At 35.4% G+C, this 18,098-nt stretch overlaps 1 protein-coding gene and 2 pseudogenes across 2 annotated transcripts; 2 read left to right on the forward strand and 1 right to left on the reverse strand.

Annotated features, from left to right (window-relative positions):
- Window positions 1–783: 783 nt before the first annotated feature.
- On the reverse strand, window positions 784–17,551 carry LOC114087475 (coiled-coil domain-containing protein 122). 2 transcript variants are annotated; one of them, XM_027928972.2, is made up of 5 exons: window positions 17,506–17,551; window positions 16,866–16,969; window positions 5,378–5,776; window positions 4,520–4,636; window positions 784–933 (listed from the first exon to the last, which is right to left on the reverse strand). In XM_027928972.2, exons 1-5 carry the CDS (start codon window positions 17,549–17,551, stop codon window positions 784–786), a joined length of 816 nt encoding a protein of 271 aa, XP_027784773.2. The 2 variants fall into 2 exon arrangements, with proteins under 2 accessions (XP_027784773.2, XP_027784771.2); XM_027928970.2 differs by having other exon boundaries at window positions 16,866–16,981.
- Window positions 12,475–13,222, forward strand: LOC139705380 (phosphatidylinositol-3-phosphatase SAC1-like; annotated as a pseudogene).
- Window positions 13,227–14,018, forward strand: LOC114087476 (phosphatidylinositol-3-phosphatase SAC1 pseudogene; annotated as a pseudogene).
- Window positions 17,552–18,098: the final 547 nt, after the last annotated feature.

Raw genomic sequence — 18,098 nt, forward strand, 5'->3', positions numbered from 1 at the left:
CTTTCAAGAACTTGCTTGTATTTTTGCTTTACATGATGTTGTAACTTTAATTTAGTCACAGTAGAATAAAGTATGTATAGACAGAAAAAGGAACAAAAATATTACACATTGTAATACTCTAAAATATGTTATTTAATAAGAAAGAAAAAAATGATTGTTACCTTCTGGATAAAAGAGAAATCTGAGTGAAATATCTGGAACATTAAATATATAACAACATTATTGTGAATAATAATATTTGTGGGCTACTATGAAGGCAGTCGTAAAAAGCATGATCTAATAAAAACTTTGAAAACAACCCAATTTAAATTACTGAAAATCCGATTGTTTCTCTTCTTCTAATTTTTTACTTTGTAGGGTAATGAATACAACATTGTTAAAATGTAAGCATAATGGGGGTCAGGGCTGTGGCTCGGCGGTAGAGCACTCGCCTAGCACACGTGAGGCCCTGGGTTCGATCCTCAGCACTACACAAAAATACATAAAATAAATGTATTTAAAAAGATGTAAGCATAATATAGTATTCACATTTGAAATATTCACAAAGGTCCTTCCACTGTTTTCTTGTAAGCATTGCTTTTGTCTATCTAGTGCCATCCGTTGTAAGGTTGGGAGGTACTTTAACCAACAGATAACTGATTCAAAAAAGAGAAAACGCATCTGTCATTTAGACAGGCCTTTGCCAGTAGAAGCTGGTTGTTAAGTAACCAAAGGGTTTTCTTAAAATTCTGTCCCCAAAGTTTTGTTGTCATGATCTGTGTTCCACATTGCCCGATGGCAATGTCACTCTTTCATTCCAACACATTTTCTTAGTTCAGCTGCAGTTTTTTCCAGCTGTTGAATGTTCCATTGCCATTGTCTTCTATTTGATTGAAGCTTGTTCACCTGACAATGTAAACGCTTAAGAATTGCATAATACCTCTTATGTTGCACCTGTGAAGAGAACAGCACACATCAACAGGGCTTGAGAAGAACACAACAGCCATGAAAGATCTTTTGCCTACTCTAAATAAATAAAATAAAAGAATTTGTCACTGGCAGACCTACCCTAGGATAATGAATTAAGAAGTTTTCTAGCAAGAAAGGAAATGATAAAAGACAGAATCTTAGGAGATCAGGAAAGCAGAAAAAGCAGGGTGGAACAAAATTAGGGATAAAACAGGGAAAGATGGAGAAGTCACAGTGAAAGTAATGGGTTTCTTTTGAGGTGAAGAAAATTCTTAAAATTAATTTGGATGATGGTTGCATAAATCCATAGATATACTAAGAGCCACTGAATTAAATAATTTGAATGGTGAATAGAACATGAGTTATTTCTCAGTAAATCTCTTTTCAAAACTCAGCTGATGAAATTGCAGTTTGCCTATGAAAGGGGCACAAAACAACTTTCTGGACATGGTGGGAAAGTTCTATGTCTTGATCTAGATGATGGTAACACAGATGCATGTTTACATTAATCAAAATGAAAATCAACTCAAACAAACTGGAAATCCATATGTAGCAAAATAAAATTTAATCCCTATCTTTACCCGGCACAAAAAACTCAAAGTGGATCAAGACCTAGGTATTAAACCAGAACTACTAGAAGAAAATGTAGGCCCAACACTCCAACATGTCATCTTAGGAATCAACTTCCTTAATAAGGCTCTTAAAGCACAAGAAGTAAAATAAAAAATCAATAAATGGGTTGGTATCACATGAAAAAGTTTCTTTTTAAATTTTATTTATTTATTTATTTATTTATTTATATTTATATACAACAGCGGAATGCATTACAATTTTATTACACATATAGAGCTCAATTTTTCTGGTTGTATACATAGTGTACTCACACCAATTCGTGTCTTCATACATGTACTTTGGATAATAATGAGCATCACATCCAATTATTATAATGAGCATCACATCCAATTATCCCATGCCCTCTCCCTTCCCCTCCTAACCCTCTGCCCAATCTAGAGTTCTTATATTCTTCCCAAGCTCCCTCTCCTTATCCCACTATGAATCAGCTTCCTTATATCAAAGAAAACATTCAGCATTTGTTTTTTTGGGATTGGCTAACTTCACTTAGCATTATCTTCTGTAACTCCATCCATTTACCTGCAAATGCCTGGACAAGACAGGGATGCCCTCTTTCACCACTTCTATTTAACATAGTTCTTGAAACACTGGCCAGAGCCATTAGACAGATGAAAGAAATTAAAGTGATACATATAGGAAAAGAAGAACTCAAATTGGTACTATTTGCTGATGATATGATTCTATATCTGGAACATCCTAAAAGTTCCACCAGAAAACTTCTAGAACTAGTAAATGAATTCAGCAAAATAGCAGAATATAAAATCAACACTAATAAATCAAAGGCATTTCTGTATATCAGTGACAAATCCTCAGAAAGGGAAGTGAGGAAAACTACCCCATTCTCAATAGCCTCAAACAAACAAACAAACCTTGGGAATCAACTTAATGAAAGAGGTGAAAGATCTATATAATGAAAATTACAGAACATTAACAAAAAATTTTCTTCACAGCAAAAGAAACAACCAAGAGTGTGAAGAGAGAACCTACAGAATGGGAGAAAAATCTTTGCCACCGGCACCTCACATAAGGATCTACAAAGAACTAAAAAATCTTAACACCAAAACCAAAACCAAAAACACCCAAATAACACAATCAGTAAGTGGTCAAAGGAACTAAAAAGATACTTCTCAAAAGAAGAAATATGAATAGTTAAAAAATATATGAAAAAATGTTCAACGTCTATAAATCAAATAGAAAATAAATGTCAAAATACACTTTGAAATTCAAAAACAAACAAACAAACAAGCAAATACTACACTGAGATTTCACATCACTCCAACCAGAATGATAATTATGAAGAATACAAGTAACAATAAATGTTGGTGGGATGTGGGGAAAAGGCTACACTCATACATTGTTGGTGAGACTACAATTAGTGCAACCATTCTGAACAGTACCAAGAGTCCTCAAAAAACTAGGAATGAAACCACTATTTGATCTAGTTAGTTCACTATCCAATTTTTAACCAAAGGTGTTAAAATTGGCCTACTAAAGTGACTAAGTTACATCAATGTTTATAGTAGCACATTTCACTATACTTAAGCTATGGAAACAACCTCGATGCCCATTAGCATATGAATAGATAAAGAAATTGTGGTATATATACACAATGGAATGTTAATCAGCTATAAAGAAGAATTACTTTATGACATTTGCCAGTAAATTAATGGATCTGGAGACTATCATGCTAAGTGAAATAAGCCAATCCCCAAAAACCTAAGGTTGAATGTTCTCTCTGATATGTGGATGCTAACCCACAATAATGGGATGGGGAAGAAAGAAGTTCATTGCTTTAGACAAACGGGAATGAAGTGAAGGGAAAAAGAGATGGGAATGGAAAAGACACTGGAATGAATCTGATGTAACTTTCCTATGTACAGATATGGACATACCATAGTGAATCTCATCATCCTATACATGCACAAGTCCGGGATCCTAATTAGAATAAGATATATTCCATGCTTGTCTAAATATATCAAAGTGGATTCTACTGTCATGTGTAACTAAAAAGAACACATAAAAATAAAAAAATCAAACATTTACAATTTATGGACTTATGACAATTGTGCCTTGATAAAACATGTCTGCATAAGAAAAGTACTACATAATCTCAAATTCCTCTCCAAAATGCTTTTAACAATGTATACAGACACAAATAGTGTTTAAAACTTCAGGTGTTCTACACCTTACCAGCTTCAAAAAAAATTTAAGAGTTGAGTCTTGTCTTCTCTATTGTTATGGTGTACTTCCATGGTATCTCTTTATAGAGAACATGAAAAGGTGAGTATTTTATCTTTAATACTTCAGATGCTTTTTATATTGTGTCAGATTAGTCATAATCAAGTGAAAATAGGTATCTTCTTAGTTTTCATATTAATGCTGTCATAGTGGAATGCATTTTTACTATTAAAAGCGTATTCTTTACCATATTTGTCTCCATTCATGTAAATAATAATTCACTGTAAAAGTCTGCAGGTTTTTGATGAGAATTTTGTCTCATTTTTGGTTTTACATATTGCTTTTTAAAAAACTTGGCTCTTGAGAATTACAACTATGTAATCAGAGAGATTTAGAATGAGGACGATTCCCATTGTCTTTCACTTTATTTCTAGGAGTATCTGGTGTCTAGGAATTGTCATCTTCTATGACTATAGCCTCTGCTGTCTTGCCATTAAGCAGATATCAAGCTGTGGGTGCAATGAAACCTGAAAGAATTCTAGGCCATATTTAAATAGTAGTAATTCCTTTGCTTGAACATATTTGAACATCTTTGAGTGAGGAGTCTATCTATTAATAATATGCATTTATTTAGTGAATTTTAAAATTTTTTGTTCTCTAGGTGTTTTGATAATTGAGAGTAAACTATGGAAACATGAATGTAGCATATGCTTAAAACCTGATCTTACAAAACATTGAAATCTCAATAATTAACACTTACCTCTATTTCTTTTGTTAATTTTTCATGTCTCCTTTTTTCTTCCTCAAGAAAACAAGTTTTTTCAATGATAGATTCTTTTACAGTTATAATTTCATTCTTTAGCTTTGAAGTGTCTTCCTGTATAGTTATTAAATTTAAAATATACAAGTCAGAAAGGCATGGTTCATATAAACCTGCAACATTCAGTGTGGCCATATTTTAAGAAAAGTAGATAAATTAAATTTTAATTTTGATACATAGGATTAGATTATGACTTCTATAGGTATACTGGATAAATAACTATTATTCAAACAAAGCTACCTTACTTTGAAAACTCAGAAGTAAAAACAAATTAAGACAAAGGAAAGTGGTATTTATGATGGCATTTGCCTGACAACAATGCAAAGGATACTTAATTCAATAGCAAAAAAAATGGTATTTTAAATTTGTACTTATTATTGACTTCAAAGAATAGTAAGAGAAATAAAAAGATGTTTAAAGTGCAATTCTTAATTCAGACTCTTTCCATAACAGCATACTAAATTGGTTGGAATTGGTCTGGATGCATTGGCATAGAAGCTAGAGCCTCAACCTTTCTCTGAATATATACTTTCTGTAACACATGGATTAACTGTTCACTGTGATTTTGTTTAACTATATATTTTTTAGAAATCCACAATGTATTTGTAAATATTTCCTTTATGCATTTGCACATTTGAGGTAGTTGTTATCTAAATTCATGCACTTATCCAAGTTCTTAAAAATTGTGAAAATAGTTTCTGAATGTAATAAAATAGCATTTTATTAACTTAATGATGAATGTACTATTTAATACATACTAGAATGAAAGAAAAAGTTTTGATAAGTAACAATTCAAACCTGTACTTGTGTCATTTGGTTCCCTTCTGGATTTTGGAGATCTTGTATAAGTTCCTCTTTCATTGTCTTTAGTTTTTTTACTAGATCTCGTTTTTCACAGAGTTCAATCATAAATGACCATTGGCTTTCTATCTCCCCCAAACTGTCTTTATGTGCTTTTATTTTTGCATAGTAAGTCTTATATTTTATCATGCGTTCCTCAAAATCTTCTTGGGCCATTTCGATATCAAACTTAAGCTTCACATTCTCTGTATATAAGGACTTGATTTGAGATTCCAGGCTTCCACATTGAAGTCTGGAATTCTCTATGGCAGCATCCTTCTGATAAATTTGCCTCTCTGTTTCTTTAGTTTCTGCAGAGATGGCTGCTATTTGCTTTTCAAGCTCATGAAGTTCATTCTGTAATATATTTCAACATTATCATTATTAATTCATGGTACTCCGCATGAGAGGAAAATTGTTTTGATCCATAATGCATATAGGAAAATCACTTAACATAAATAAATACATTAATCAGATACAGAAAAGAACTGATGCATAATAGAAGGAAATATGCAATAATGTAACAATTACTTTCTCAGAAATTTCCCAGAATTATATATTTCTTGCTTTTTAATGATCATCTAATTCTAAATGTTAAATTTCATCATTTTGTTTTGATATTTTATGTATAAAAATATTAAAACCATTTAATAATATATTTTAATAATATATTTATGGGTGTCAAGGAAGACAATATAATAAAAATGATAAAACCCTGACTCAAGAATTAAAAGACCCGCTGGGATCGTGGTCAGTGGTAGAGCACTTGCCTCTCATGTGTGAGGCACTGGGTTCAATTCTCAGCACTGCATATAAATAAATGATAAAATAAAGGTCCATCAGCACTAAAAAATAAAATAAAATAAAAGACCTAGACCTAGGTTCCAGCAGCCCTTACTGCTGTTCACTATTTTGTGTGATCATGCATAACAAATTTAATTACCCATCCCACCTCCCTTTCTTCACTTGTAAAATGAGTATTAAGATATCTACAATATCTATTTTATCTCTCTAGGGCATTGGGCATAGCTAACTGGTGCCTCCTTAAAAGGAGTTTTTCTAGCACCACTCTTCCTCATTCTCCTTAGCTATCTCTGAGCATTCCTTCTTAACCTCAGTGATTTCTTCAAACACAGGTCTTCCTCAGAGTTCAGTAATTCATCATTCCCTCTTCTCCCTCTCTACATAACCCTTGGGTTACCTTGCCCATACTTATAATTTTCAGCTATGCATCTACTGATGATACGGAGAATAAAAGTGACTTTTGAATTCCATAGCCAGATGCCCTTGGCCATGGCAAACTCATGTCCCCAAAAGACTAATTTTTCCTCCCTTCCTAGCCTATTTCCCCTTGTATCAATTATCTATTGCCAGAACCACAAAACCTCAGTGATACAACAATAAATACGTGTTCATGACTGACATGACTGGGAAAAGAAGGGGTTGGCTAGGTGATTCATATGACTGGGAGAAGTGGGGATTGGCTAGCTTGGCTAGGTGTTTCTAATCACATCTCAAACACCTGTGTGTGTGTGTGTGTGTGTGTGTGTGTGTGTGTGTATCTGTACCTGAGAATCAAATCCAGGGCCTTGCAAGTGCTCACTGGAGTCACATCCCTGCCCTGGGGCGGCTTATTTTCAAAATTGCTTTTAGGCAGAAATTTTAAGTCCCCTTACTCAGGAAACATATTCATTTAGTTTCTTCTCTTGGAATTTTTTAAAAAGGAAAATATGAATTAACCACAGAGTTTTGTATCCAGTTTCCCAAGTAAAACTAAGAAATGAGAAGGAATGGTATGGGTGAGTGCCCTCATCAGTTGCCATTGTTATTCCCTCTGTATGATAATGAAACTGAGGTTCTGAGATGTTGAATAACAAAGATAATTCATCATTTCACCAGTAAGTGTCAAATACTGGTTTTGAATTTTGAACTCTAGTCAGGCAGTTTGTAATTTTTTTGTTTCTCTCCTACATTAGTATACAGATACTATGTACTAAGTACTATGTCTTTTAAACATACAGATACATCTGAAATTTAAGTATTTATGTATTTACCAAAGAAAAAAAATGTCTGTGGTTTGGCTGGTTGTAAGACAATTTAGGTTGGCTTTGAACTGAGCTGGCAGGGGTGTCTTGCTACTACTTTATCTGTCTCCTGTCCTCCAGCGGGTCAGCCCAGGCATGTCCTTCTCATGATGATAGCAGATACAGAAAAGCCAAAGCTCAACTATTTAAGAGCTTTTAAAAAGCTTTTGCTGGAATCATATCTGCTAATGCCCCAGCCAGTCACATGATCAAACTCAAGAGTCAAGTAGTGGAAGTATGTCTACCCATGATGTGAGAACATTATAATGATATGGGAAAGGGTGTCAATATAGAAAGGGATGAAAAATTGGGAACAAAAATGCAAATTAACATAACTCTATATTCCCCAAAGTACTTAACAGTATGGCTTTTTAAAAAAAAAAAAAACAACTATACATCAAATTCTATAAATCCTCCCACCAAAATAATTGCTGGCTATCTCCATTCCTTTTTTCTATCTATATGGTCATTCTCTTTAAATAAAGTTTTAATGTTTGGAGGAAGGTATTGTATTAAAAAGACAAAGGCCTTCAATCCTTTTTCTGACAGAGACCAAAAAGATAAGTACATTGAAAAGTACAATATGCTGGTGAAACTCAATTTTTGTCTTCAGTGCTAATATTTCAAATGCCCACTTGACATTTCGGTTTGGGTGTCTAATAGACACCTCAGTTAGATATATTCAGAAAATATTTAAGTTACACACTGTTTGCCTTTCATTGCTGTGACCAAAATACCCAACAGGAACGATGGAGAGGAAGAAAAGTTTATATTGGCTCATCGTCTCAGAGGTCCAGTCCATTCCTCTGGGTCCAAGTGAGGCAGCACAACATAGTTGAAGGGAGTGGTGGAAGACATGGAGACAAGGAAGTAGACAGAGAAAAGTAGGAAGGAAGTCACAGGGAAGATGAACCCTTCCAGGGCACTTCCCCAGTGACCTACTTCCTTCAGCCAAACCCCAGCTGCCTACAGTTACCATCCAGTACATTCACACTAGGATGGACTGATTAGAAGGTTAAAGCTCTCACAATCCAATCATTGCACATCAGAACATTCCTGCACTAACACAGGAGCTTTTAGGCGACACCTTATGTACAAACTGCACCACACACCAAACATGTTCCTCCTTACTTCTTCTGATTCCAACAAACTACACCATTTTCCACCTGGATAATCTAAAGCCATAAAGTTATTCTTAACTTTTCCATTTCCCTTATCCCACATCCTACTTCCCACCAAAATGTGAGAATTGGTTCTCTAACATAAATCCCCACATTTACTTCTGACCAATCTTTGTGGTGTGGCCTAATTTCTAATCATCTTCCTATTTTCATTCTTGTCCTTCTCTTAGGCTCCATTTATCAGGAAGAAGGATCTTTGAAAGACATTTATCATGTCATGCTACTTCCATGCTCAAGAATCTCCAGTGGTGTCCCATTGCATTAATAATAAAATTCAAATTCACCAAAGTGGCTTACATGGCTTTATATGCTCTAGTACCTATCGACTTTGCTATCTTTCTCATCTATAATTCTCCCTTCTTCTAGCCTCCTTTCTGTTTATTAAATAGGTCTAATTCCTTCCCAAGAGCATTTGTAATTGTTTATTTTTCCATCTACCTTATATTCTCAATCCTGGGCTTGAGATACAGCTCAGTGGTAGAGCACTTGCCTGGCAATCATGAGACCCTGGGTTCAATCCCCAGCATGACATAAAAAAAATTCTCTAACACTGCTGGGTCTTGTCACAATTCAGCTTTATTACTATTCCTCCAAATAGGCTTCTCAGATTCAAAATATAATTTAACCCCCTTTCCCCTCCCACATTTGCTCTCTATACATTGCCCTCCTTTATATTTTTTGGAACCCATCAGTGTCTAAAATTATCCATTATTTTATTATTTTTTAAGAAAACTTCTTTAATTTTTGCCTCCCCTAACTGTAAAGTAACTCTATGGCTGCAGGAATCTTTTCTGTCCTTATCACCATGTTCCCAATGCTTACGATAGTACTAGCACAAAGTAAGTACTCAGTGTTTATTAAGTGAGTGATGCACATGGTCAGGAAAGAGACAAGTGTTCTGTCAGTTACATTAGGATATCAACTCTATTTATTAATACAGGGAGAGGAGATGAACACTACTTTGGTTATCATCTCCTCTCTTTTCTAATCGAATGTAACAGGCTGTTAAATTTTATTACTAGCTTTAATATCTTTTTCCTTCAATACATTTCCAACTTTAAATTACTACCACTACTCCTTCCTCTTCTTCTTCCTCTTAATCAGCCTCTTGTTTTTCATCCTCCTCCTCCTCCTCTTTTATCTTTCTCTTCTCTCTTTTCTCAGTCTTGTATGCTCCTTTGCTCTAGCTTTTTGAGGCAAAGTAGAATGAAAGAAACTACACATACTGAAGCTGCAATTTGATGAGTTTTAATATTATTATGTTCATAAAGTCATCACAACAATTAAGATAGTAAACATATCCATTACCCCAAACATTTTCTCCCCTTTTCCTTCCTACCTATCTTCCTTTCTTCCTAGGAATTTTCCTTCCAAGGAATTTTCCTGGCATGAAGATTTTCAAGTGTTCTTCTACTATCTAATTTTTTAAAAACTTGGGGGTTTTTTGTTTGTTTTGGAATGAGGTAACTCTCAATGGACTTCTAGAGAGCTTCAGAATGGGGACTGGCTATCAGAAAGGCTAAGACTTGATTAAAGTCCTTATCTACACTGCCCCCACCTCTTGGGAGAGGAGAGAGGCTAATAATCAGTCAACTTACATGATGCAACCTCCATAAAAAAATTTTCATGATGAATTTTGGAGACCTTCCAGGTTGGTGAACACATCCAGGTTCTGGGAAGGTGGTGTGCTCCATATGGCAGCTCTATGCAAGTCCCTTCCCAGCACCTTGTCCTGTGCATCTTCTCTGTTTGGCTGTTCCTGAATTGTATCTTTTATAATAAACTAGTAATAGTAAGTAAAGTGCTTTCCTGAGTTCTGTGATTCACTCTAGCAAATTATTAAGCCTTGAGTATGGATGGGGGGTAGACATGAGAAACCCTCTTTGTGGTCTGGATCTGGTATTTTCCCTGAAGTCTCATTTCTTGAAGGCTTGGTCCTCAGTACAGCAAGGTTCAGAGGTGGGCTTTTGGAAAATTATTGATGGTGAGGGCTCTGATGTCATCAGGGGAATAATCCACAGACAGCTGCATGGACTACTGGGAAGTGGCAGGAACTAAAGGAAGATGAGGCATTTGGAAGGATATAGATCACTGGGGCACGCTCTGGGGACTATCCATCCTAGGAGCCTACTTTTCTCTGTGCTTTCTGACTGCCATGGGATAAGTACCTTTCCTCTGCCACACTTTGTTCCATGACATTCCTGCCTTGGAGCCAGCTGACCATGGACTGAATCCTCTAAAACCATGAGCCAAAACAAAGGTTTCCTATTCTAAGTTATTTTTCTCAAGTATTTATGATAGTGATAAAAAAAAACTGACTAAAATACCCCTGATTTATAGTCAGTTGGTCAGAAGTATGAGTGGTCTGGGAATTATCATTGACATTGGAAATCGGGAAGCCTTGTGGGGATGATTCCTTTAACTTGTGAGATCTGATGCTAACCTCAAATAATATCAGAATTTAATTGAACTATTCAATATGAAGTTGGCATTGTGAGAATCAGAAAATTGTTTGTTGGTGTTGGAAAATATCCAAAGTAGTATAAGACTTCCAACATTGTTCTTCAAAATTATTTCAGCTGTTCTAGGTCCTCTTTTGTATTTCCATACAACTTGTAGAAATCAGTCTGTCAATTACTCAAAAAGTATTGAGAGCCACAGGTGAAGGGGCCCCAGCAAACTTCCAGCTGCCAGCTGATGATTGGCTCACAGCAGCCCCAGCATACTTCCAGCTGCCAGCTGATTGGCTCCTCTGCAGTGATGCTCATTGGGCTGTTTCCTTGCCCTTTCAGACCACAGAGCTGCTCATTGGGGGCCTCTTTTGGCTCTGCCCATGCGACCCAGCCAATCGGCCTCAAGTGCAGGAGAAGTGTGGGGGTTGAGAGGCTTGTGGGAAGCGGGTGGTGGCAGTTGGGCTCTGAGGGAATTCCTGAAGAGCTCTGCGGTACAGTGTGTGTGTTCTAAAAATAAAGTTTGTTTCTGTTTGATAAGTGGCTTTTGAATTGTGCCCAGCCAGACTGCGGCAAAAAGGAAGCAAACAACAACAACAAAACCTTCTGGGATTTTTACTAGTACTGCTTTTAATCTATAAGTAAACCTGGGAGAACTGACATCATAACGCAGTGGTTGCTGATTTTCAACATACTGTCTCCATTTATTTAAGTGTTGTTTAATTTTTCTCATCATCATTTTACATTTTCAACATATAGATTTGATAAGCCTTATATCAAAATGATCCCTAAGTATTGCATAGTTTTGGTACTTTTGTAAGTGATATTGCTTCAAAATTTTTAATTTCTGAAAATTATAGAATTATAGAATTTCTGAAAATTATAGAATTCTATATGTTTCTGCCAATATATAGAAATACAGTGTTTTGTTTTGTATATCAATGTTCGTTTTTGTATATCAATCTTTTATCCTAAACTTACGTTTTAGTACTAAGAGCTTTCTTGTAGATTATTTGGGATTTTCTGAAAATAATCATGCTACCTGTGAATAGAAAGTTTCATTCTTCCTTTCTCATCTGGATACCTTTTGTTTCTTTTTCTTACATGTTTGTACTGGCTCCAACTCCCAGTAACTTCCTGAATAGAAAAAAGGGCAGATATCCTTGCATTCCTACTCATGTGAAGAAAAAAATATTCAGTTCTTTCCGTGGGGTGGCAAAGGGATGGGGTGAGGCGGGCACAGTTGCTAGGGTACCAGGGTGACAGGTAGGCATTAGCAGAGGTGGTGGTGAGGCTCAGGGCAGGCCAGCGAGGCAGAGAAGAAGAAGTGGTGGTGTAGGATGGCGGCGATGACTTACGAGCGGCTGAAGCTGCAAATTATACCTGAAAAATTTTATGTGGAAGCTTGTGATAATGAAGCAGATGACATACTTACCATTGACCCTGTGTCCACAGAGGTCACCCTTATAGCCAAGAAAGATGTTCCTCCTTCAGCTGTCACAAGACCAATATTTCGTATACTGGGCACAATCCATCTGGTGGCAGGTAATTATCTTATCATCATTACCAAAAATACAAAAATAGGTGAATTTTTTAATCATGTAATCTGGAAAGCAACAGATTTTGATGTCCTTTCTTATAAGAAGATAATGTTGCACTTAACTGATATTCAGTTACAAGATAATAAAAATGATAAATAATAAAATAATAAAAATGATGCTAAACCATGTCTTGAGTGTGGATGGGTTTTACTTTTCAACAACATATGATTTGACCCATACTTTGCAGCAGTTGTCCAACACTAGTCCAGAATTGCAAGAAATGAGTCTCTTGGAACAGGCAGATCAGCGATTTGTATGGAATGGTCATCTTCTAAGAGAACTGTCTGCTCAGCCTGAGGTTCATCATTTTGCTCTTCCAGTGTCACATGGTTTTATTACTATGCACTCATGTTCTATCAATGGAAAATACTTCAATTGGATTCTCATCTCCAGGAGGAGTTGTTTCAGAGCTGGCGTGGATTATTATATAAGAGGAATTGATTCTGAAGGCCATGCAGCTAACTTTGTAGAAACAGAACAAATTGTGCACAATGGTGTCTTCCTTGGGAAGTGGAATGATCAGATACATTGCCTTTGACTTCCATAAGGTATGTAAAAGTATGAGATGGGATCAACTAAGTATTTTATTGGATCAGGTATCAGAAATTCAAGATGAATTAAGTTATTTTCTAGTAGACTCTGCCGGCAAAGTGGTGACAAACCAGGAAGGTGTGTTCCCCAGCAATTGTATGGATTGTCTAGGATAGAACCAATGTGATCCTGAGTTTGTTAGCTCGTCGGTCTCTTCAGGCCCAGCTTCAGAGACCAGGTGCTTTGCACGTGGGACAAAAGCTCGAAGAACAAGATGAATTTGAGAAGATCTATAAAAATGTCTGGGCTGACAAAGCAAATGCTTGTGCCAAACAATATGCTGGAACCGGTACCTTGAAGACTGACTTTAGCAGAACTGAGAAGAGAACTCAGTACTCATAAGGGATGGTTGGAACTCACTCAAATGATATTACAAGATCAACTTTTCTGATGGATTTAGACAGGATTCCATAGACTTATTTCTTGGGAACTATTTAGTGGATGAATTAGAATCTCTTAGTCCTTTAAGTGTTCCAAGGGACTGGAAATTCCAGGCTTTGCCTATTATTATGGTTGTTGCCTTTTCAATGTGCATTATCTGTTTGCTTATGGCTGGTGACACTTGGACAGAAACACTGGCTTATGTACTCTTCTGGGGAGTTGCAAGCATTGGAACATTTTTTATTATTCTTTACAATGGCAAAGATTTTGTTGATACTGCTAGATTGGTCCAGAAAGAAAAGATAGACTGAATCTGTGTTTGTGGAAAGTGGCTTGGCTTGGAAGATTCCATGATGTAGAACTGGAGTCTTTACTACAGTTAGTCACTGTCTTTTTAAAGCCTTTATCCAAAAGCACCTCTTGTGCTCTGTGTGAAGTAATGACGTAAAATTGATCTGATGTTACTGCCTTGATGATCTCTTTACTGTTGGGATGGTTATATTTATAATTTGAAGCTATATTATAATTGAAAAATAACCCAAATTCAGCTCACAGAAAAGGAATATACTCATTGTTAAGTTAATCAGCTGTTGCAGATTAGTAATATATTTTTTAAAATTAGCTTCTTTCATTATTTAAAACAGTACAATTATTTTTCTAGCTGTTTCGTTATTGTCATTGTAGATGCAGTCACCGTTAGCAAGCATATTTTTCCACACCTTTGGACTTTTCTTCGAAGTTTAACAATGAGCTAACTCTACTATGTCTATAAAATGTAAGTCTCTTACTTACATCAGATGGCTTGATGAAATAGTCTGTGACTTCACGGGAAGGAGGAGGAGGATGGGGGTCTGGATTCTTCAGTTTCTGGTTGGCTGCCTCCACCTCAGTCAGCTTGAGCTGCTGCAGTGCACCAGCAGTTTACGTGTGATGAAGGGTCAAGACAGACTTCTGTCTTTTTTACCAGGTGTGCATGGAATCAAAGAATGGAAAGTGTCTCTCTTATGCTAAAGGTCCAAAGCCTCTACTTTTTAAGGATTGTCCCATTGTGGGAAATACCCTTGACTGGCCAGCTGCTTCCTCTTGTATATTTTGGTTTCTTTGGGGGTTATTCACTGAGACCCAGAGGCCTCTCTAGATCTGATATTGCACTTAGGGCAACGGCTGCTTTTCCACGCATGTTACTATTGCTTTTCTCTCTGTCACGTTTTTTTGTTGGCTATCAATAACTGTGTCTAAAATTTAGTGCTTCCAGGTAGTTATAGTTCTCCAAATCAAGGACCAACTTCAACTTCAATTCATGTGCAAAAACAAACCTGAAAAATATGCTTCAGAAGCTGTGCATAGTTGAAATTGTAAGTCAGATTGTGTATTCAAATTGTAATTATGAGGTTTCAATAATAATACAGTATGTAAGGTAGTGTAGTTACTACTATTTTGAAACAATTCAATTAAACACTGCTACTATATTTCAGTGTTTTGCTTGAAAATATGTACAGGTTTTTTCCCAATAGTAGTACCTTATGTTGTCCTTAAATGTTTCTTAAAGCACCTTCATTTTAACATTATCTTTTCCAATATAATCTTTTACAAACATTAATAAGAATTGTTGCTTTTAGAAGCTCTGAAAGAAATAATAGTTTGGAAAACCCTGTGTAGCTTAAAATCAGTCATTAAAACTCATAGTAGGGTAAGTAGATAGAGCCACCTATTCTTAACATGTAAATAAGCATAATTTGTTCCAAAGATGGAATATTGACACATAGCTCATGTCTACTGTAATTTATTATCCAAATGCTACTGGGCATTTCATGGTAATGATGTGAAAACTACTGCATCAAAGACCAAGTCTGAACCTCTAATGTGGCTGCTTGCAGGGAATGGACTTATTGGTATGTTAGGTCATAAGCTATCAATATTTCAGAACCCTGTAATGATTTTATTTCTTAATTTGTGTACTATACATCCATAAGTGAAAATAAAATGTCATATACTTTTCTAAAAAAATAACAAAAGAAAAAAAAAACATTCAGTCTTCCAACCTTAGGTATATGGTTGACTTTAGGATTTTTTTTTTAAGATGGACAAAGTTCCCTTCTAATCCTAATTTTCTGAGACATTTTTGTCATGAATGGATGTTGAATTATAACAAGCACTTTATATATATTTTTAAAAAGAATTCTCTTTATATAAAAGCAATTTTTAATTTGCTTCTTGTTTAAAAACCAAAGGTTTCTCATCACTGTTAGAATAAAGTCCAAATTTTTAATCATAGTATATACCTTCCACCTCTTCTCAAAACATACTCTATACTATACCATTATCAAACTACATAGGGTTCTATGAATGTACAATGCTGTTTCAGGCTTCTGTGAATTTCTCAGATTCTGTTAATCTGGAATATCATCCTCCTTATCCCAGGTTCCCTTAATCTTATACCTGACCAAGATACCCAATCAATCAGTGAATTCCAACTGTCTTTTAAAACCAAACATTGAAACATCGCTTCTTTTGCAATCACTCATTCTTCAGTGTTAAATATGTTGGGCTACTACCTCTATTGTTGATGCTACCACCATGAGTGCAATTATTTGTTTACTTGGACTCCTTCCCAAATAAATCATGAGCAATGCAAGGGTAAGGACAATGTTGAGAAAAATGTTTAGCAAAATTCTCAATAGAAAGTGGGCCCTAGTTTAGCTATAGTGAATTGCGCTACTACAAACATTGAGGTGGCTGTGTCCCTGTAATATGCTGTTTTTAAGTCCTTTGGGTATAGACCAAGGAGAGGGATGGCTGGATCAAATAGTGGTTCCATTCCCAATTTTCCAAGAAATTTCCATACTGATTTCCATATTGGCTACATCAATTTGCAGCCCCACCAGCAGTTTATGAGTATACCTTTTTCCCTACATCCTCGCCAACACTTATTGTTGTTTGTCTCATAATAGCTGCCATTCTAACTGGAGTGAGATGATATCTTAGAGTAGTTTGGATTTGAATTTCTCTAATTGCTAGCAATAATGAACATTTTTTCATATATTTGTTGGCTGATAGTATAGTGTAATTAAAATTGATTCCCAATATGAAGTTCTTTTAAAATTTTTTGTCACTATTAAATTTTGAAGACATTTAAAAGATTATATGAAATAAGTTACCTGTAAATGAAACAGAACTTTTTTGTTTCTTTCTATTTCTGATGTTTGTGATTGTTGTTGTTTTGCAACTTGTTTTACAACTTCAGTTAATGATGATGTATCTTCTTTACCCACAGCTAGACAAAAGAATAAAGTTCATGATAAAAACTAAATGCAGACATTTTAAGACACTTATGTTTCTATACTGGAACATGAAAAATTAGGTGTTTTTTTCTGATATAAAAGAAAAGTACATTTTGGATTGGTAATCCTCCCGATTCTAGACAAAATCAAAATCAAAGGCAATAATAGTAGGCAATTCAGGCAACTCAAAGCTGTCTTCTGCAATGCCATAACTGTTCTTTTCTGGAAGAGTATAAATATTTTGATTGACCTAATTTTTTTTTAATCTGGACCACTTGCACATATACTATAGTGTCACCACAACAACTCAATAGCAATTACAGTTGATGGATTTTCAACATAGGCCTGTATTTTCAGGTTGTTATGGCTTTTCTAAACACTGAGTACATTTCTTCCTAGTGAAATATAACTGCTTCCTTCTACTTTAATTTATTATTCCTTCTAACATAATTATCTTTTTGTACTACTTTTTGTTGATGTTCTTTTAATTTTTTATTTCTTAAGATTGATTCATTACCATCTTTAGGAACTTCTTCACTCTTCCTTTCCTTGTTGCCTGACATTATCATTGTCTGTAATCTCCTCTTTTCCACAGTCTGGCTCACCTTCTTTATTCCTACAAAAACATCTATATTGTTATAAATTGTCAAACATGTCACAGGAATGCAATGACATTTCACCACTGGTACCAGTAATTAAAAGACAATGAGTAAGGGAGAGATTTTGGAAGAAAAGTTGAACCGTATTTGAATCTTGGTTCTCCTGCTTTTTAGCTGTTATGACATTGAGTAAGTTTCTTCTTTGATTCACTGTGTCCTCATCTCTACACCCTATAGGGCTGTTGTAATAATTATAACAACCACACACACAATTGGTGAGAATCAGTTCTAAGAATGCTTTAGCAATCTCTACCACAAATTTGGATATAGGGAAATAGCACTCTTGCCAGTGTTATTTTGGTCAGAGTAAGACCCAAGTAGGTTGAAAATCGTGTGCCAATGTACTTGATTTAGGAATAACTGATAAGATGAAGGAGTACATATTTTTCTCCATTGAAAGATGAAGATAAAGTTGTTCCAACATAACAATACTGAGTTGGCAGAAGTAAGG

This window comes from Marmota flaviventris, chromosome 4 (assembly GCF_047511675.1).
Source record: "Marmota flaviventris isolate mMarFla1 chromosome 4, mMarFla1.hap1, whole genome shotgun sequence".
Classification (NCBI taxonomy): Eukaryota; Metazoa; Chordata; class Mammalia; order Rodentia; family Sciuridae; genus Marmota; species Marmota flaviventris.

Bases quoted from the DNA above. Each gene is read 5' to 3' on its own strand.
- LOC114087475 (XM_027928970.2), bottom strand. From the start codon at position 17,551: ATGTCAGGCAACAAGGAAAGGAAGAGTGAAGAAGTTCCTAAAGATG. The intron at 4,637-5,377 runs GTTTGAATTGTT...ATAACTATACAG, and splicing joins ACCAAATGACACAAGTACAG to GAAGACACTTCAAAGCTAAA. The intron at 934-4,519 runs GTAAGTGTTAAT...TTCTCTTCACAG, and splicing joins AATTAACAAAAGAAATAGAG to GTGCAACATAAGAGGTATTA.